Source organism: Oreochromis aureus, linkage group 3, assembly GCF_013358895.1.
Source record: "Oreochromis aureus strain Israel breed Guangdong linkage group 3, ZZ_aureus, whole genome shotgun sequence".
Taxonomy (NCBI): Eukaryota; Metazoa; Chordata; class Actinopteri; order Cichliformes; family Cichlidae; genus Oreochromis; species Oreochromis aureus.
This window is the reverse complement of record NC_052944.1, coordinates 54108356-54123173: the sequence shown is the minus strand read 5'-3', so window position 1 is coordinate 54123173 and position 14818 is coordinate 54108356. Positions and strand designations below refer to the sequence as shown.

The window sequence follows — 14818 nt, the reverse complement described above, 5'->3', positions numbered from 1 at the left end:
ATAAAGCTAAAGAAAAAAAAACTGAATATAGCTACACACCTGCAATGACGCTCTTTGTGGTTACCAGTGAATACACTTATTTTAAACTGAAGACAAGAATAACAACAACACAACTGTTTGTGGTGATGTGAGTTCATGAAACAGAGGTACAAATGCAAACCAATACTTCAGATCAGGCAGCAGTCCTAAATTTTTTATTTGCAGTGAACATTTTTACACATATTTACTTGTTTTCAAACTTTTACTGTCCTACAGATAGTGTTTTTTTTTTTTTTTTTTACAGGATACAAATAACACAACTAAATTTTAGAGATGAATAGCTTTGCAGTCTATGACTATTGAATATTAATATTTACAACACATATCCTGCTCACCACAACAGGAAATTTGTAAGAAATAAATTATAATAAAAAAATACACTTGATGTTTGAAGGAAATATTTCAGTACAATTAAGTTGCAGGTCACCTACAACCACAAATGCAATACAAAGTGGTGGAATTTGCAGATGTTTGCAGATATTTACAATATTTTTTTTTCTTCAAATACACCACAGTCTTTTATACAGAAAAGCAGTGTTGTGGGTACTTCAGAGATGTTTATCAGAGTTATGGTGGGATTTTACAGGCATTTTTTCCAGAATGTCTATTTCTTAAAACCTTCTATTGTCTATTTGTGCTACACATATCCTGCACAGTTTCCAGTATCATGACAGTTACATTTACATCTGGGTTAACAATTAGTTGCTGATTTTCCCACAGTGAAGAAGTCCCACCAGCAGCAGCAGCAGAACCAACATCATGATGGTGAACACGGTCCGTAAGATGAGGTAAATATGACATCCAGGCTGTGAGGAGGGGTCTGTCTCACTTTCTGTGTGATTGGCTGCATAGATGATAAAAATGAATTAGCTGTGTTCACCTTGGTTAATTACTTAATTAATTAATATCTACATTTCATACAGGCAAAGGGCTCAACAACTGCCAGAACCTAAAGTTCCTCTATTTCCCACTTGAGTTGTTCAAAGGTGAACAAACCCCCACAGACTGCCAAACTGTTAAAATGCCGAACTAATGGCCAACTAAAGAAATATTTTTATGGACTTGAATAAAAATGTTGTTTCTAGCTTCTTCTTCTTCTTTTTTTTTTTTTTAGAATTTCCTTCAGTTTCTGAGATCAACTCTGGTTATTTTATGTATTTTCATAACTGAATCCACAGGCGAGAGGGGGATATAATCATGTTGTTAGCCTGTTTAGTGTTTACTATCAATGACAGAATTGGGGTGTTTTTGGTGGCTTTTGGCGTCTGATGTGAAGAGAAAAATGTGTGAATGACAAAAATATACTGAATTATTTCACAATGAAAGAGCGTGTTTAGTGATGCAGTTTCAATACTCCTGGCATTAAAAAAGAAAAAAAAAAGTTTTGACTTCCTCAGTGTCTCACCTGTGACAGTCAGCCAGCTCTCTGGTGACTCTCCAGCTCCTGAAATGCTGCATTTGTAAAGTCCTTCATCAGACTTTGAAACTCTGCCGATGGTCATGTATCCTGTGGAGCTGTTCCTTATGGGGAGTCCATCTTTGTAGAACTCAGCTGTGAAGCTCGAGAAAGTTGTCTTGTTTCTGCAGCTCATAGTCACATCTTCTCCCTCCATCACAGGAACAGCAGGACTCTCCAGGATCACAGAACCAGCTGAGAACCAACTTGTATAAATCGATTCAATGATGTGTTTGATTATGACAGCATATTGCTTACTAAATGGAAACTTACCAGTAACACTGATGTTGATAATGTTGCTTTTCTCCCCTCCTCCAGTCTCACATATGAACTCTCCACTGTCTTCTGTATAAATATTTTTTATAGAGCAGGACGATCCTGTTGCTGTTTTCTCATTAGTGTAGCTGCATGATTTTATTTTCCCTCTCAACTTATGTACAACATTATAATGAGAGACGCCCTCACAGTAAAAAGTTACTGGCTCATATTCAAAGAACTGTGATCTGTTTGGAACAACATGAAGAAAAACTGCACCTGAGACAAAATAAAAGATTCACATTAGTTTTATTTTTCAATAACTGAAATGTGGGAGCACAGGGTAAAATAAGAAATCTCAAACTGATATAACTGATAAATGTTAATGTCAGTTTAACTAGTCAGTACTTACCAACTGTTAAGAGATTTTCAAATGTTTCAAGTATTATTCCCACTGCCATTTGTACGTTATTGAAAGTTTATCTTTAATTTTAGTGTTAATAGTTGTTTACCCATTTATTCTTTCCATTTAATCGTATTTTATGGTTTTACTGTTTCGCTGAAGTGAAGCTTAAATGAAAGACAAAAGCATAGTGTTCTCAGATATGATTCACCCAGTATATTTCCTCTGCACCTGGTTCTCTACGAGCCGTTTCACTCCCAGGAAGGGGAGAGCAGGACGTTCTTATCTATACACTCCCAAATACAAAGAGGGGCCCATTCTTCAGAATCACACACACACACTCTGAGATCATAAACTTCACACACACACACATACTCTGAAACGCTATAAATAAAGAACTGCCACATACGCTGGTGGTGAGCCTGAGACAGCAGCGCTCACCCAGCGTGCGCACGTTGTTACCATCTAAACTGTCTTGAGTGTCTTTATTTCGCCTGAAGAATGTCTTGTTTAAATATTTACTCCTCACATTTATTTGGTCCTTCGAGCCAACAGAGTGACCTCGTCGTTTCCTGGATTCGTGAACCCACGCTGCAAAGTCTGTCAGCCTGTTTCTAGTGAAACAGTAAAGACCAACTACGTGAATTCGCCGTTGGCCAGCGTTTTAGCAAGAGGTCCACGATCCCAGGGAGCGAGGAGGATTCTCTCTGACCGGCATTTTCATCCGAAGCAGGTGAATATAAACACTCAAGAACACATTGCGGCTAAAATCGGTTTTTAGATTGACACGGTTCTTAAAAGACTCGTCCTTTAAGGACTGGAAGTCAGGGATCTCACTCTTACGAGTGAAAGGACTCGCCTGTAAGACGGAGTTTGACGGTCCTGTGTGGGGTCACTCCGCAGTTTAAAAGGTTGGAAGTCAGGGATCTCACTCTTACGAGTGAATGAAAATAAAGGGATCTCACTCTCACGAGTGAATGAAAATAAAGGGATCTCACTCTCACGAGTGAATGAAAATAAAGGGATCTCACTCTTACGAGTGAATGAAAATAAAGGGATCTCACTCTTACGAGTGAATGAAATAAAGGGATCTCACTCTCACGAGTGAATGAAAATAAAGGGATCTCACTCTCACGAGTGAATGAAATAAAGGGATCTCACTCTCACGAGTGAATGAAAATAAAGGGATCTCACTCTCACGAGTGAATGAAAATAAAGGGATCTCACTCTCACGAGTGAATGAAATAAAGGGATCTCACTCTCACGAGTGAATGAAAATAAAGAACGTGTCAACTAAAATAGGATTATAGTACCGCGTGTGAAGTTTATGTGTTGTTGAAGAGTGAGTGACCTTTTGAATAGAAACAACAGGTTTCTGCACCACTCTTACTGTTTCCTGTGTTGACCGATGTACTGGTGAGAAGGGGTCAAAGGTTGCGCATCAACACATAAAATTAAGGCCGCCCTGGGTCTAGACCAGGGTAGAAGGCTGCCTTAATAACCTCCCCCGACTCTAATATCAGCGAAGGTCACACAGAGTGTATGTTGGCAGTATTAATAAATAAAAGCAAAACAAGGTGTTTCCAAATACAATAAATCAAAATAAAATATAGGAAAAATAAAATTATAAGCAATTTACAATAAAATATTATTGATAACTCTAAGCCCAAAAATAGGCAAATATTTTAACTAATGACGTGCATGGAGGCACTTGACCTGTTTGAAAACTGTCATCTTATTATGAGCCATTGTTGAGATATAGAATACGCCTATGAAAACAACTATTATGCTGAACCCTGTGTGAAACAGCTGAAAACTACATGATGGAGAAGCTGAGTGAATATGAAAATGTAAGTCTTTGCCACTGTGGGCAAAGCACACAACCACTGTGTGAGGTTGTGTTGCTGTCTCTTCTGAGCTGATGAGCAAGCTACACATTATCAGATCAGGAGCTGGCTGAGAACTCATCAAAGAAAGGGAAGAGAACTATGATAACTCGAGTATGTAGCGTATCCGTGAGTTCAGCTTCTTCTTTCAGATGCGCAGCAGTTTTCCTGGATCTTGATTCATGTGTGTAGAGTGTTCATAGCATCAGCATCATGTTTTTGTTTATTTGCTTTGTTGGGTTGAAAAATAATTAAATAAAACTTGTGATCATACTTATGGATCACCATGGCACATATCATCAGCCATATGTTTTATTTATGCAGATGAAAAAAGTGAGTGTGAATGTGTCTGACGTCGCAGTGTGTGTGTGCGTTGTGTAAATGTAATTGCCTCCAATTGTGAGAGCGGTGATTCTGCAGGTCACCAGCTAGTGTAAAGAGAAAAAAGAGTAGAAAAGAGACAAAATCTACATTGTAGATGAAAAATCATAGGAAAAAGGTTTTGTGTTTATTAGCCAAGAACAACTACAATCTCATTTTCTGCTTTCAAGAAAGGAGAGCACAAAAAACAGAGAGAGAGTTCTGTGTGTCGGTTAAGTAATGAGAATAATAATGGAAATGTCCTAGTTTTGTCATTTTCAGATGAAACGCAGACCTGGATCAATTTCCCATATGCAGCGGTCGGAAAAAAGTTATAGTTTAACACTATTGGAAATGTTCAGGCCAAGTTTTTGGCTAACTTATTTACAGCTCCATGTGTCCCTCATCCTCACAAGTGAGCTCTCACTCCTCCCTGAAGACAAGGAATGCAGTTCCAAAGAGCAATAACATGGCAGATAAAGAGACAGCAGCGAAGTCCTGAGCAAAGAGACCCAGCAAGCAGCAGCAGTGTGGACAAACAGCATCGGAGAAGAAGAGCAAACCATCATCCTGACTGATTGGATGAATGACACTGTGTTTCCAACAAGCTGCAAAGTCACTGTGCTTGTGAAAAGGACGTTTGAGGAGAACTGAGGAGACTGTTGAGGTTGACATTTGCCACTTTCGAGCAAAATGGCAAGAAGAGACAGTGGAACACAGGACAAAGCTGAAGAAGAACTGCCGGCTATTGGACTGTTTAAGTGGGAGAGGACAACAGAGTGAGAGTAGGTGAGAACACAGAGGAAAGCTGTTGTTTAATGTGGGAAATCAAAATTTGGGTTAGCAAACCTGGGGAAAAGAAAACTGACTGCTTAAGTGGAAAATTGTGAAGGAATCTGAAACACTGCAAAAAGAAACATATACAAAATCACACACACAAGCAGAACATGCATTAACCCTACTAACACAAACACAAGAGAGCCCATGAAGATTAGACAACATCTTATGCATGTGAGTCTGTTTATCATTTTGTCCAAGTCACTTAGTGTGATGCAAAGACCAGTGGACTCACAGCACATTGGTTAAAAATGATCAATTAATAGCAGAGAAGCGTGTAGGAAAGGCAGCTTTAAGAACATGCCCTGCTGGAGATGCAACTCCAGAGACATTGATTAAACCTGCCTAATAACACAAACTCACATGCAATGAAAATCAGCTTGTTATCTCTCATCAGTGCTAAAATAGTGTAAATTTAACAGAGACTTGTTATCAAATGCTGAATTTATCCAGTGCTGACAGTTAACTCTCTAGGTTGCAGGACAACAGTTTAACTTTTGTGGGAAAAAAAAAAAAAAAAAAGATTCTGGTTTGACCAACCAGTGATCAGACAATAAATTTAGTTGTTAATATAGTAAATTGGGAGATGCTTTCTGCCTGATTGATGCAGCACAAGTAATTTACTGTATGAGGGAAATTCTATTTTTGTGATAATATTTTGAACATGCATTTCTGTTGTCCTGTCATCTTAGTGGGTTAATAGCTGATATGCAAATTAGTTGATGGTTCTTAGATTAATGAAAGGTGACTGAATTCTAGTAATACGAGTGAATGGGATGTGTTGGAGTGGAGACTCTAAAACACTGAGTTTCCTGTTGTGATGTGCGAGTGAATCCTGCACCCAAATACAAAACTTTGAATACATAAGAACAAACGTTTTTTTTTGTGAAATACCTGATGACATGTCACATGTTTTATGATGACGGGAAAAAGGAAAACTAAATAAAATCTGTGGCCTAAATGAGTGAAAAGTACAGTCCTGGGGATTAAAATTCATAGCTAATGAGACATGAGGCTTATGTTGTGTGTTGTGCGGCTGATGGTTGGTTTTGAATTAATCTAGCTGATGATTTTTCTTTTGTTGTGAAGTTGAGCCTGCCAATTAGTATGATGGTATGATAAACCATGCTAGCCATGATTTACCCTCCTGAGATGAGGAGCATGTGTCATGACTTAACGAGGCCTTTTTTATTTTGATACTTTCATAGTGCACTGAAAGTTTTGTTTGATGATCTCTGTTTGAGCAGATCTGCACGATTAGAACAGAAGCGCTATACGACACGTCGAGAAAATTGTTGCAAGTGAGTTTCTCCACATTAAAATGGGCTCAGGAGGAAGTCACTTATCTGGGACAATTAGGAAATAAGTTCCTGTCCAAAAGGATTCAACGAGAAAATCCAGTCTAAATTCTTTTCTTTTTGAAATGACGTCATTTTGCTGAGAAGTGGAAATGAAAATGCGACGGTAATTCCCACTGTCAGCAAAGAAAGAATGAATGAATGCATGAATGAATAACTGAGAGAAAATAAAACTGACTGACTGGTAAAAGCGGACAGAAGCTGACAGACTAACTGACATCACTGTGCGGTTAACCCCACCTGACAAAGGTGCAGATGAATCTATGTGTGTTTCTTTTTACAGGAGCAGAAAGAGGACAGCAACATTCGAGGTTGCGTGATGATTTAACCTTTTAAATGCCACTCTCTGTGTCTGTGCATCTACCAGGGGGTGTCATTCACTACCTTGTGTTGTTCACAGAGGTAGCTGTGAGAAAGTGTGTATACACCTGCGCAGCGCTAACATTTCTACAGCATTACAGTTCTTCATGTGATTTGATCATGTGATTTATACCAGGATAGCTGGTTGATGTCTTCTACTACAGGATTTCTGGGTTTACGTGTGAAGAAAACTGCGTTTACAGGTTATGAGTTGGTGATGCTGTTACACTGTGTTGTTGGAGACATGTGAAGGTTACTTTGACGATGTGAATAACATGTAAAACATTCCCTGTGTTGAAACTAGTGTCACTTTTGTCCACAGCTATGGTCTTTATGGTCTTTTTATAGCACCTCTGGAACCTGTCAATTTGTGCCTGACCTCCAGGATTGTCCATGTGTGTTGCTAATGTTTGTTTGTCTAAGAGTGCATGTAGAGGATTCAGCAGAGACGGACAAGTAACATGAGAAAGCAACTAAGAGATGCAGTGTTTATGGAATAGTTTAATATGGGGCTCATTAGCTGGCCACTACTGAGCTCCTAGTGTTAAATACATGGAGTGACTTTGCTTAAGGGAAGTCACCGATTACACTAATGTTAACTGAGACATGGGATGATCCATGTCTGAGCCAAATTATGCCAATAATTGTAGTTTACTGATTTGAGAAACCTGCACATGATACTTGTCCTGTTGATGCTGAGTAGTTTATTGCTACTTATGATACAATTGTTTATAAGTGTGAAGGTTGATTTCACTTCCAGATCTTGTTTTCCAGGCCATGATGGTGTGTATGCAGGCTCCAGGCGGAGCCAGATGTGAAGCAAACTTATTATGCAAAACACACTAACAGCTTTTATTGCAGGGTTATAGGTCCGGGGGTGGTGCTGCTCCAGAGGGGGAGACGCCCTGATGTTGCCTGGGACATGATCTAGCTAACCTTTTTCTTTCAGACAGGAATCTGGTTTTGATGAGTTGACTCATGGGAGTGTCCATGCGTCAAGAGGAGGGGTCCAGAATTACACAGTTACATGAAACCATCTTTTCCATGTTTTCTGAACTATGTTTTTATGATTTTTGTGTGATCTTTGTGATTAACAGTTCAGACGGGTATTAAACCTATGCAAGTGGTGCATCTGTGTTCAGATGAGGCTTTGATGGTCCATAAATGAAGCTCACTGAACTAAAGAATGTGGTTTGATGATGCTTTACATGCTCTCCAAATAGAAGTTTCTCCTCCTAGCAAGGAAATACAGGTGCAGCAGTCAGAGTATTGCTGAAAGGAATCTCCTGAGAAATCTTCAGAGGCCCAGTGAGAAGCGAGAACCCATTCCAGGCAGAGCTGACAGCCCAGGCAGTGGCTGAGGTCAAAGGTCGAGCTGTTTGGGGCCCACCATGGGATCAGATTTTGGAGCCACAGCAAGGACCATGAAGCTGCGTTGGAATGAGAGCTGTGCCAAGGGGGCCTTTCAGAGGCCAACAGAGGAGATTGTGGACAACAGACGGGCACCTGAAGGATGAGGGGAGCGTGCCAAGCTCCAAAAGTGACAACGCAGGCAGAGTTCAAGGATGGCATCATGATTCTGTGAGAAGCACAGGAGCCAGAAGCTATGGTGGTGATGACAGCAGTTTCCTATGAACATCACCTAATGCTGTGTCACTGTACTGTGCATACGATGACACTCTGAAGACTGCTGGGATCATAACAGCAGTAAGATAACTGGATCCAGCACCCTTTCCACAGAGGGTTTTCCTGCAGAGGATGGACAATGGAGGAGTCATATGTATCCCCCACAGTACAGAGGCCTGAAGTGAGGTGATGGGGGTTGGCAGAGGCCATAAAACTAGAGTGCTGAAGAGGTCTGCAGCTCTCACAATAGCTGAGACCCATGTTGACAAACGGCAAACTCAACTGGTATGTCTGAATGTCTATTCTACATACATTTGGACTCTGGTTCTATGAACAGTGATGGAAACAACTGGAAGAGACATTTATGACGCCCTGCAGAACTTAAACCACTCTGCAGAGGCGTGTGATTTACATGTCTTGCAGAGGAGCACCACCAAGCTGGAGTGATCTTGAAAATGTTAATTTCTCTTATGACCATTAACAATTCATTTGTTTGCTTGTAGGATGCAGTTTACCATTGAATGAGATCAATGAGAACTTGGATAACTGCTAATATATTTGTCAAACTGTGTACGTTTACATATGCTGAGTATAAAAATGTTTGCATTGACACTGTCAGACATGACGGGATCATAACTGGGTACTTTTCTAGCATAATTGCCAAAAGGGGGGAAATGTTAGATTTGTATTGTGATTGTCATTTATGCTTAGAAGTATATAATCATTTGTAGATTGAAAGAATGTCTCATCCTAGGAGGTCTGTAACAACTCTGTGTAGCATGAAGAGGGGAGTGCGTTCACTCCTCTTCAGAGTGTTCTGGCATAGATCACACACCTCCTAGGAGAGGTCGTATCTTCTCCTGCTGATATATGGTATAGCAAACACACGTATATCTGTTTGAGTCTAAGAGCCTTTTGTTCAGATGTACCGCTAGACTCCTGGCACCAGCTTTGGGGAGTCTGCCTGGGGTTACATCTTGACCCCATACACACATAGATACACACACTCAGGGTATTCTTTGTTCACATGCATACCTATATAAGATGTCATATGTTAATGAACCAATCCGAGAACCACAATCTCCCGAATAGAAAAGTGAGCAGTAAAGTCTAGACTGCAGACCGCTCTAACCTCTGGTGTTCACTCGGTGGGGAGAAGGGCTATCAGTGGCAACACTGAGACACTCGCTCCTCTTGCTGGGTGTCTACTCATTGGAGGCCAAGGGTGTGTCCACGGTCGAGAAGAGGAGAAACGCTCACAGAGGGAGACCTGATGGAGATGGAAATACTAAATGCAAACCAGGATGCCCCTGAGGGTGAGAAACCGCACAGACGACGTCGATGCTGGACAAGAGGATGCCAACTGACCACTGTCACAACGATGTGTTCCATGCTCGTGTTCACAGTATTCTTATCACTGGCCCTGGTAGGCATGAACACGGCCTGCACCAGCAACCCATGTGACCCACACTGCCCGAGGATTTACCGGCAGGCTCCAAATGTGACGTGTCCTGAAAGGGGAACCATTTTTAAGCTGCAGCCTATGCCCAGAAGAACGCGCAACGCAACGAGAAACAAAGAAGTGGAGAACAATGCTGGACCTTCATACCTAACAACACTGCAGCTGACGGCAGTCTGACCAGAGCCCTGGAAAGACTGAAGACCCTGAACGAGAGAATGAAAGAACATTCTGGAGTGGACACTTCCATGTGGGACAGCTGGATGGACATGTTTGGAAAGTACCGCAGCCTAGTGTCATCAATCCTAGTGTCAATAGCTGTTCTTGCAGCCATATTGACCCTATGTGGCTGTTGCTGTATTCCCTGCATAAGATCCATGATCAACAGACTGATAGCCACAGCTATTACACCGGACCCTGTCGGCCAAAAAGAAATTATGACACTGCTGGAGCACGCCGACACTAACTCAAACACCGACGACGAAGATGAAGAAACAACCTGTAACTAAAAGGAAAAAGACACTCCTGTTAATAATGAAGCAACAGTTAAAAATGCACTGTCCAGAGACTGTATGCTGATAAAAGTTAAAATGTGTAAAACAAATTAACAACAGGAGGGATATGTTAAGAGATTTTCAAATGTTTCAAGTATTATTCCACTGCCATTTGTACGTTATTGAAAGTTTATCTTTAATTTTAGTGTTAATAGTTGTTTACCCATTTATTCTTTCCATTTAATCGTATTTTATGGTTTTACTGTTTCGCTGAAGTGAAGCTTAAATGAAAGACAAAAGCATAGTGTTCTCAGATATGATTCACCCAGTATATTTCCTCTGCACCTGGTTCTCTACGAGCCGTTTCACTCCCAGGAAGGGGAGAGCAGGACGTTCTTATCTATACACTCCCAAATACAAAGAGGGGCCCATTCTTCAGAATCACACACACACACTCTGAGATCATAAACTTCACACACACACACATACTCTGAAACGCTATAAATAAAGAACTGCCACATACGCTGGTGGTGAGCCTGAGACAGCAGCGCTCACCCAGCGTGCGCACGTTGTTACCATCTAAACTGTCTTGAGTGTCTTTATTTCGCCTGAAGAATGTCTTGTTTAAATATTTACTCCTTACACCAACGCTCTGATCATGTGCACAAAATGGGATCATCACACTCATTACTGAAAAGACAAAAAAGGGCTAAACTTGTAAACCTACTGATAAATGTATTTGTTGTTTGGCAGTTTGTTATGGTTCCCGACATGAAACTTTTAAAACAACACAGTAGTTTAACAATTTTACTATCTTAAACAGATTCCTTATATTTTAGTTTTAATGCGGGAATGAAAAAAAGTACTCACTGAGTTTGATGCAGAGGGCTCTGACCTCCATAATGTCTTGCTGATTGTGAACAACAGTCTCTTCCTGTGTGGCTCATTTCTGCTGCTGAAACAATATTTAGCATTTAAAAATAGCTTTCAAAGAAGCAGTGACGCTGATGTTGTTGTCAAGCCTCAGTGTTTCAGTTCACACTCACTGGAGGGAAAAAACAAACTAATGCTTCACAAAACCCAGAGTGACACTATTGTCTGAACACTGGAAAAACAAATTGCACTGCTAATGGGTTCATTGTATATGATGAAGGTGCTTGCACTTATCAGTGAATTTACCTGTTTTAAAATGAAGCTAAGATTTGCAAGTATGAGACTGTGAGTACATCAAACAGAGATACAAATGTAAACCAGAACTTTGTAGCAGAATACATTCTGGACTTTTATTTCAAATAATGATTTTTACGCAGATTTACCTCTTATTTTGAAGATATATACTTAGGTGAATATATGTTTTGACACGGACACAAGTTGTTTTTTAACCTGTTCACTTAAACATATTCCAGTCATAGTTATATAATGGACATGGACATAATGTGTAGACTCTCAGCTTTCATTTGAATATGATGTCCCCATTCAAACTGGATGAAGGGTTTAGCAGTTTCAGCTCCTTAACATGTGCCACCCCATTTTTAATGGGACCAAAAGTAATCGGGCTGCTGACTCAAAGCGTATATCATGGGCAGGAGTGAACAATTCCTTCACTACGTCACTTTCTTTTAAGCTGATGACAGGCCTGGAGTTGATTTGAGGTGTAGTCCTTGCATTTGGAAGATTTTGCTGTGAACCGAAAATATGCGGAGCTCTCCATGCAGGTGAAATAAGTCATCCTTAAGCTGTGAAACAGGAAAAACCCATCCAAAAATGCTACAATATTAGGAGTGGCAAAATCTACAGTTATGTACATCCTGAGGAAGTAAGCACTGGTGAACTTAATAAGACAAAAAGACCTCACAGTAGGTCTAATCACAGATTAATTTCCATGGTGCAGAGAAACCACTTTTCAAGGGCGAACCAAGTGAACAACACTCTCCAGGAGGTGTATTGATATCCAAGTGGACAATAAAGAGAAGACTACGTGAAGATAAATGCAAAGGATTCACTGCGAGGTGCAAGCCACAGAAACGATTAACCTAGAAGTAAATGTGTTCGTAGTGTCTCTTTAAACGTTTGTTTTCATGTTGGCTTGAAATAAAATATTGCCCGTTGCTGGTACTGGACCTTACTAACAAACTGTGACAACACTACGTAGGGAAGGTTTTGTGGTCGCAAATTTTGAAGCCATTCTGATAACCTTCTCCCACCAACGATGTGGAGATCCAAATCCAATTAAAATCAAGAAACTCAAAAAGATGCTCTGTAAAAGAGTAGAAGTCTTGGAACAGAGTTTAATACACTGAATCATATGAACAGCAGGAAAAATACATACAGACATTTAGCAAGAAAATTACAAAGCAGAAAGCAAGCTAAGCAAAACCCCGGGGTGTACAGCCTTAAGCACAGACAACAGAGCGACACAGAGACGGACAGGAAGCAGCAGCAGGAGGAAAAGAGCTCTGGGGTACGGTGTACATTTTAGGACATCGTCAGGTCTCAGGAAAAAAGATGTCAGGTCTCAGACTCACATGAAAAAACGTCAGGTATCAGACTCACATGAAAAAACGTCAGGTATCAGACTCACATGAAAAATTGTCAGGTATCAGACTCACACGAAAAATTGTCAGGTCTCAGACTCACACGAAAAATTGTCAGGTCTCAGACTCACACGAAAAATTGTCAGGTATCAGACTCACACGAAAAAACGTCAGGTCTCAGTCTCAGATGGAGGCTGCCATCTTGCAAATTTGGAGTAGTGACACCCGCTGGTGACCGCAAACACGCCCCCTACACTTTTACGTAGCCCGGCTGCTCGAGTGTTTTGCTGGTTTACCACGACTGACAACTCGTTTAATTAAGGTAAATACAACCATGTCACTGTTATAAAAAAGACACACAGTTTATCGTCTTATAGTTCTAAAATCGCTCTGTTGTTAATTCGTTAGCTAGATTAGCCGCTAGCATACGCACTGTGTTGGAGGCTTGTTGCTAGCTAGTTAGCGATGCTACACACCTGCTACTCTAATAGTCTGTGTTATTGAAGCATTCAACACTCCTTAGGTTTTGTTATCCATTTTAGACAGCGATGAGATCATCTGCACAGTCTACAGAGGCCCAGAGTTACTGTTAATATCAAAAATATAATGCTGTCCTTTGAGATTTTAACATAAGACTGTGAGTGTAATGGATCTAAGACTGTTTAAATCTTCAGAGCCCTCTACAGCCTGCTAACATGGAGACTTTAAAAACATCAGCAGAAGGTTTCAGTATTGTAATTTGTTCTTTTCATTTAATAATAGAGTCCATATTATATCAACAGCTACATTCACCCTGGAGAGAAACTAGTGAGGGAGACCATCAGGACCAAGCTGGGTTTCCTGGGTCCAGACGTTGGGAGAAACTTCTTCCCTTTCTTTCATCACAGCTGTCCTGTGCCAGAAGTTCTGTTGACCCGCTGTAAGAGGCATCATTTAAGAAACACCAGGAAGACTGAAGCTCATGGCATTGATCAAGCAGGACTCATGATCTTCACCAGCAGCTCCCTCACAGGGAAATCTTCAGCACTCCTCCATAGGCCCGATCCAGGAGATGGATAAACCCAGCATTTCATGAACACTGTGATGGAGACCTTTGCTTTGTGTAATGTTATAAATACTCGGATTCTCCCCAGAGGCTCCAGACTTTTATATAAAGATATTATATTCAGTCCTGTAGAAAGTTATATATTTAAAAATATGTGATCCTCTCTGGTCACTCTGTTATGAATAACTCTGAATCACTTTATAGTAAATAACACACTATCTGCAAAAACTGTGAAAGAATTCCAGATGACAAGTTTGTAGTTCAACATACAAGTGACGACCTTTGACCTTCATCAGGTTTTATTTAAGTGTGTTAGACAAAATCTCATATGCTCTTCATGCAGCTGAGTACATCAAGTGTTTAAAACGGAAGCTGTGCAGGTCTGAGATACAAACTAAGGTCCTGTCAATACTGATGTATAGTGACACAGTTACATGAGTGATTAATCCTTTTGTTTTTTTGTCTTTAACTTTATCAATAAAGCTGCAGTTTTCACTACAGCACGTGTGGTACATTGTGGTAACCTTCGCACTGTTTTCATCAGTTCATTTTGCAGTTAACATGTGAACATGTTGGATGATCTGTCTGCTGTCACTGGATGGTGCTGAGGTCTGAATCTGAGGGCAGCTCCTGTAATCACAAAGAGAACAGAACCATCACAAACTCAAATATGAATTGTATCCCTCAAAATTAAAATAAAGCTGAT

General features: G+C 40.4%; 1 protein-coding gene across 2 annotated transcripts; it reads right to left on the bottom strand.

The window, feature by feature from the left end:
- Positions 1 to 211: 211 nt before the first annotated feature.
- On the bottom strand, positions 212 to 11829 carry LOC120434686 (Fc receptor-like B). Of its 2 annotated transcripts, XM_039602945.1 has the most exons (4): positions 11404 to 11829; positions 1769 to 2029; positions 1445 to 1690; positions 212 to 883 (listed from the first exon to the last, which is right to left on the bottom strand). In XM_039602945.1, the coding sequence occupies exons 1-4, from the start codon at positions 11432 to 11434 to the stop codon at positions 738 to 740; spliced, it is 684 nt and encodes a 227-aa protein (XP_039458879.1). In that variant the 5' UTR covers positions 11435 to 11829; the 3' UTR covers positions 212 to 737. The 2 variants fall into 2 exon arrangements, with proteins under 2 accessions (XP_039458879.1, XP_039458875.1); XM_039602941.1 differs by having other exon boundaries at positions 1445 to 2029.
- Between the last annotated feature and the right edge of the window lie 2989 nt (positions 11830 to 14818).

Bases quoted from the DNA above. Each gene is read 5' to 3' on its own strand.
- LOC120434686 (XM_039602941.1), bottom strand. From the start codon at position 11,434: ATGGAGGTCAGAGCCCTCTGCATCAAACTCA. The intron at 2,030-11,403 runs GTGAGTACTTTT...ATTTTGTCTCAG, and splicing joins AGCCCTCTGCATCAAACTCA to GTGCAGTTTTTCTTCATGTT. The intron at 884-1,444 runs GTGAGACACTGA...TCATCTATGCAG, and splicing joins GAGCTGGCTGACTGTCACAG to CCAATCACACAGAAAGTGAG.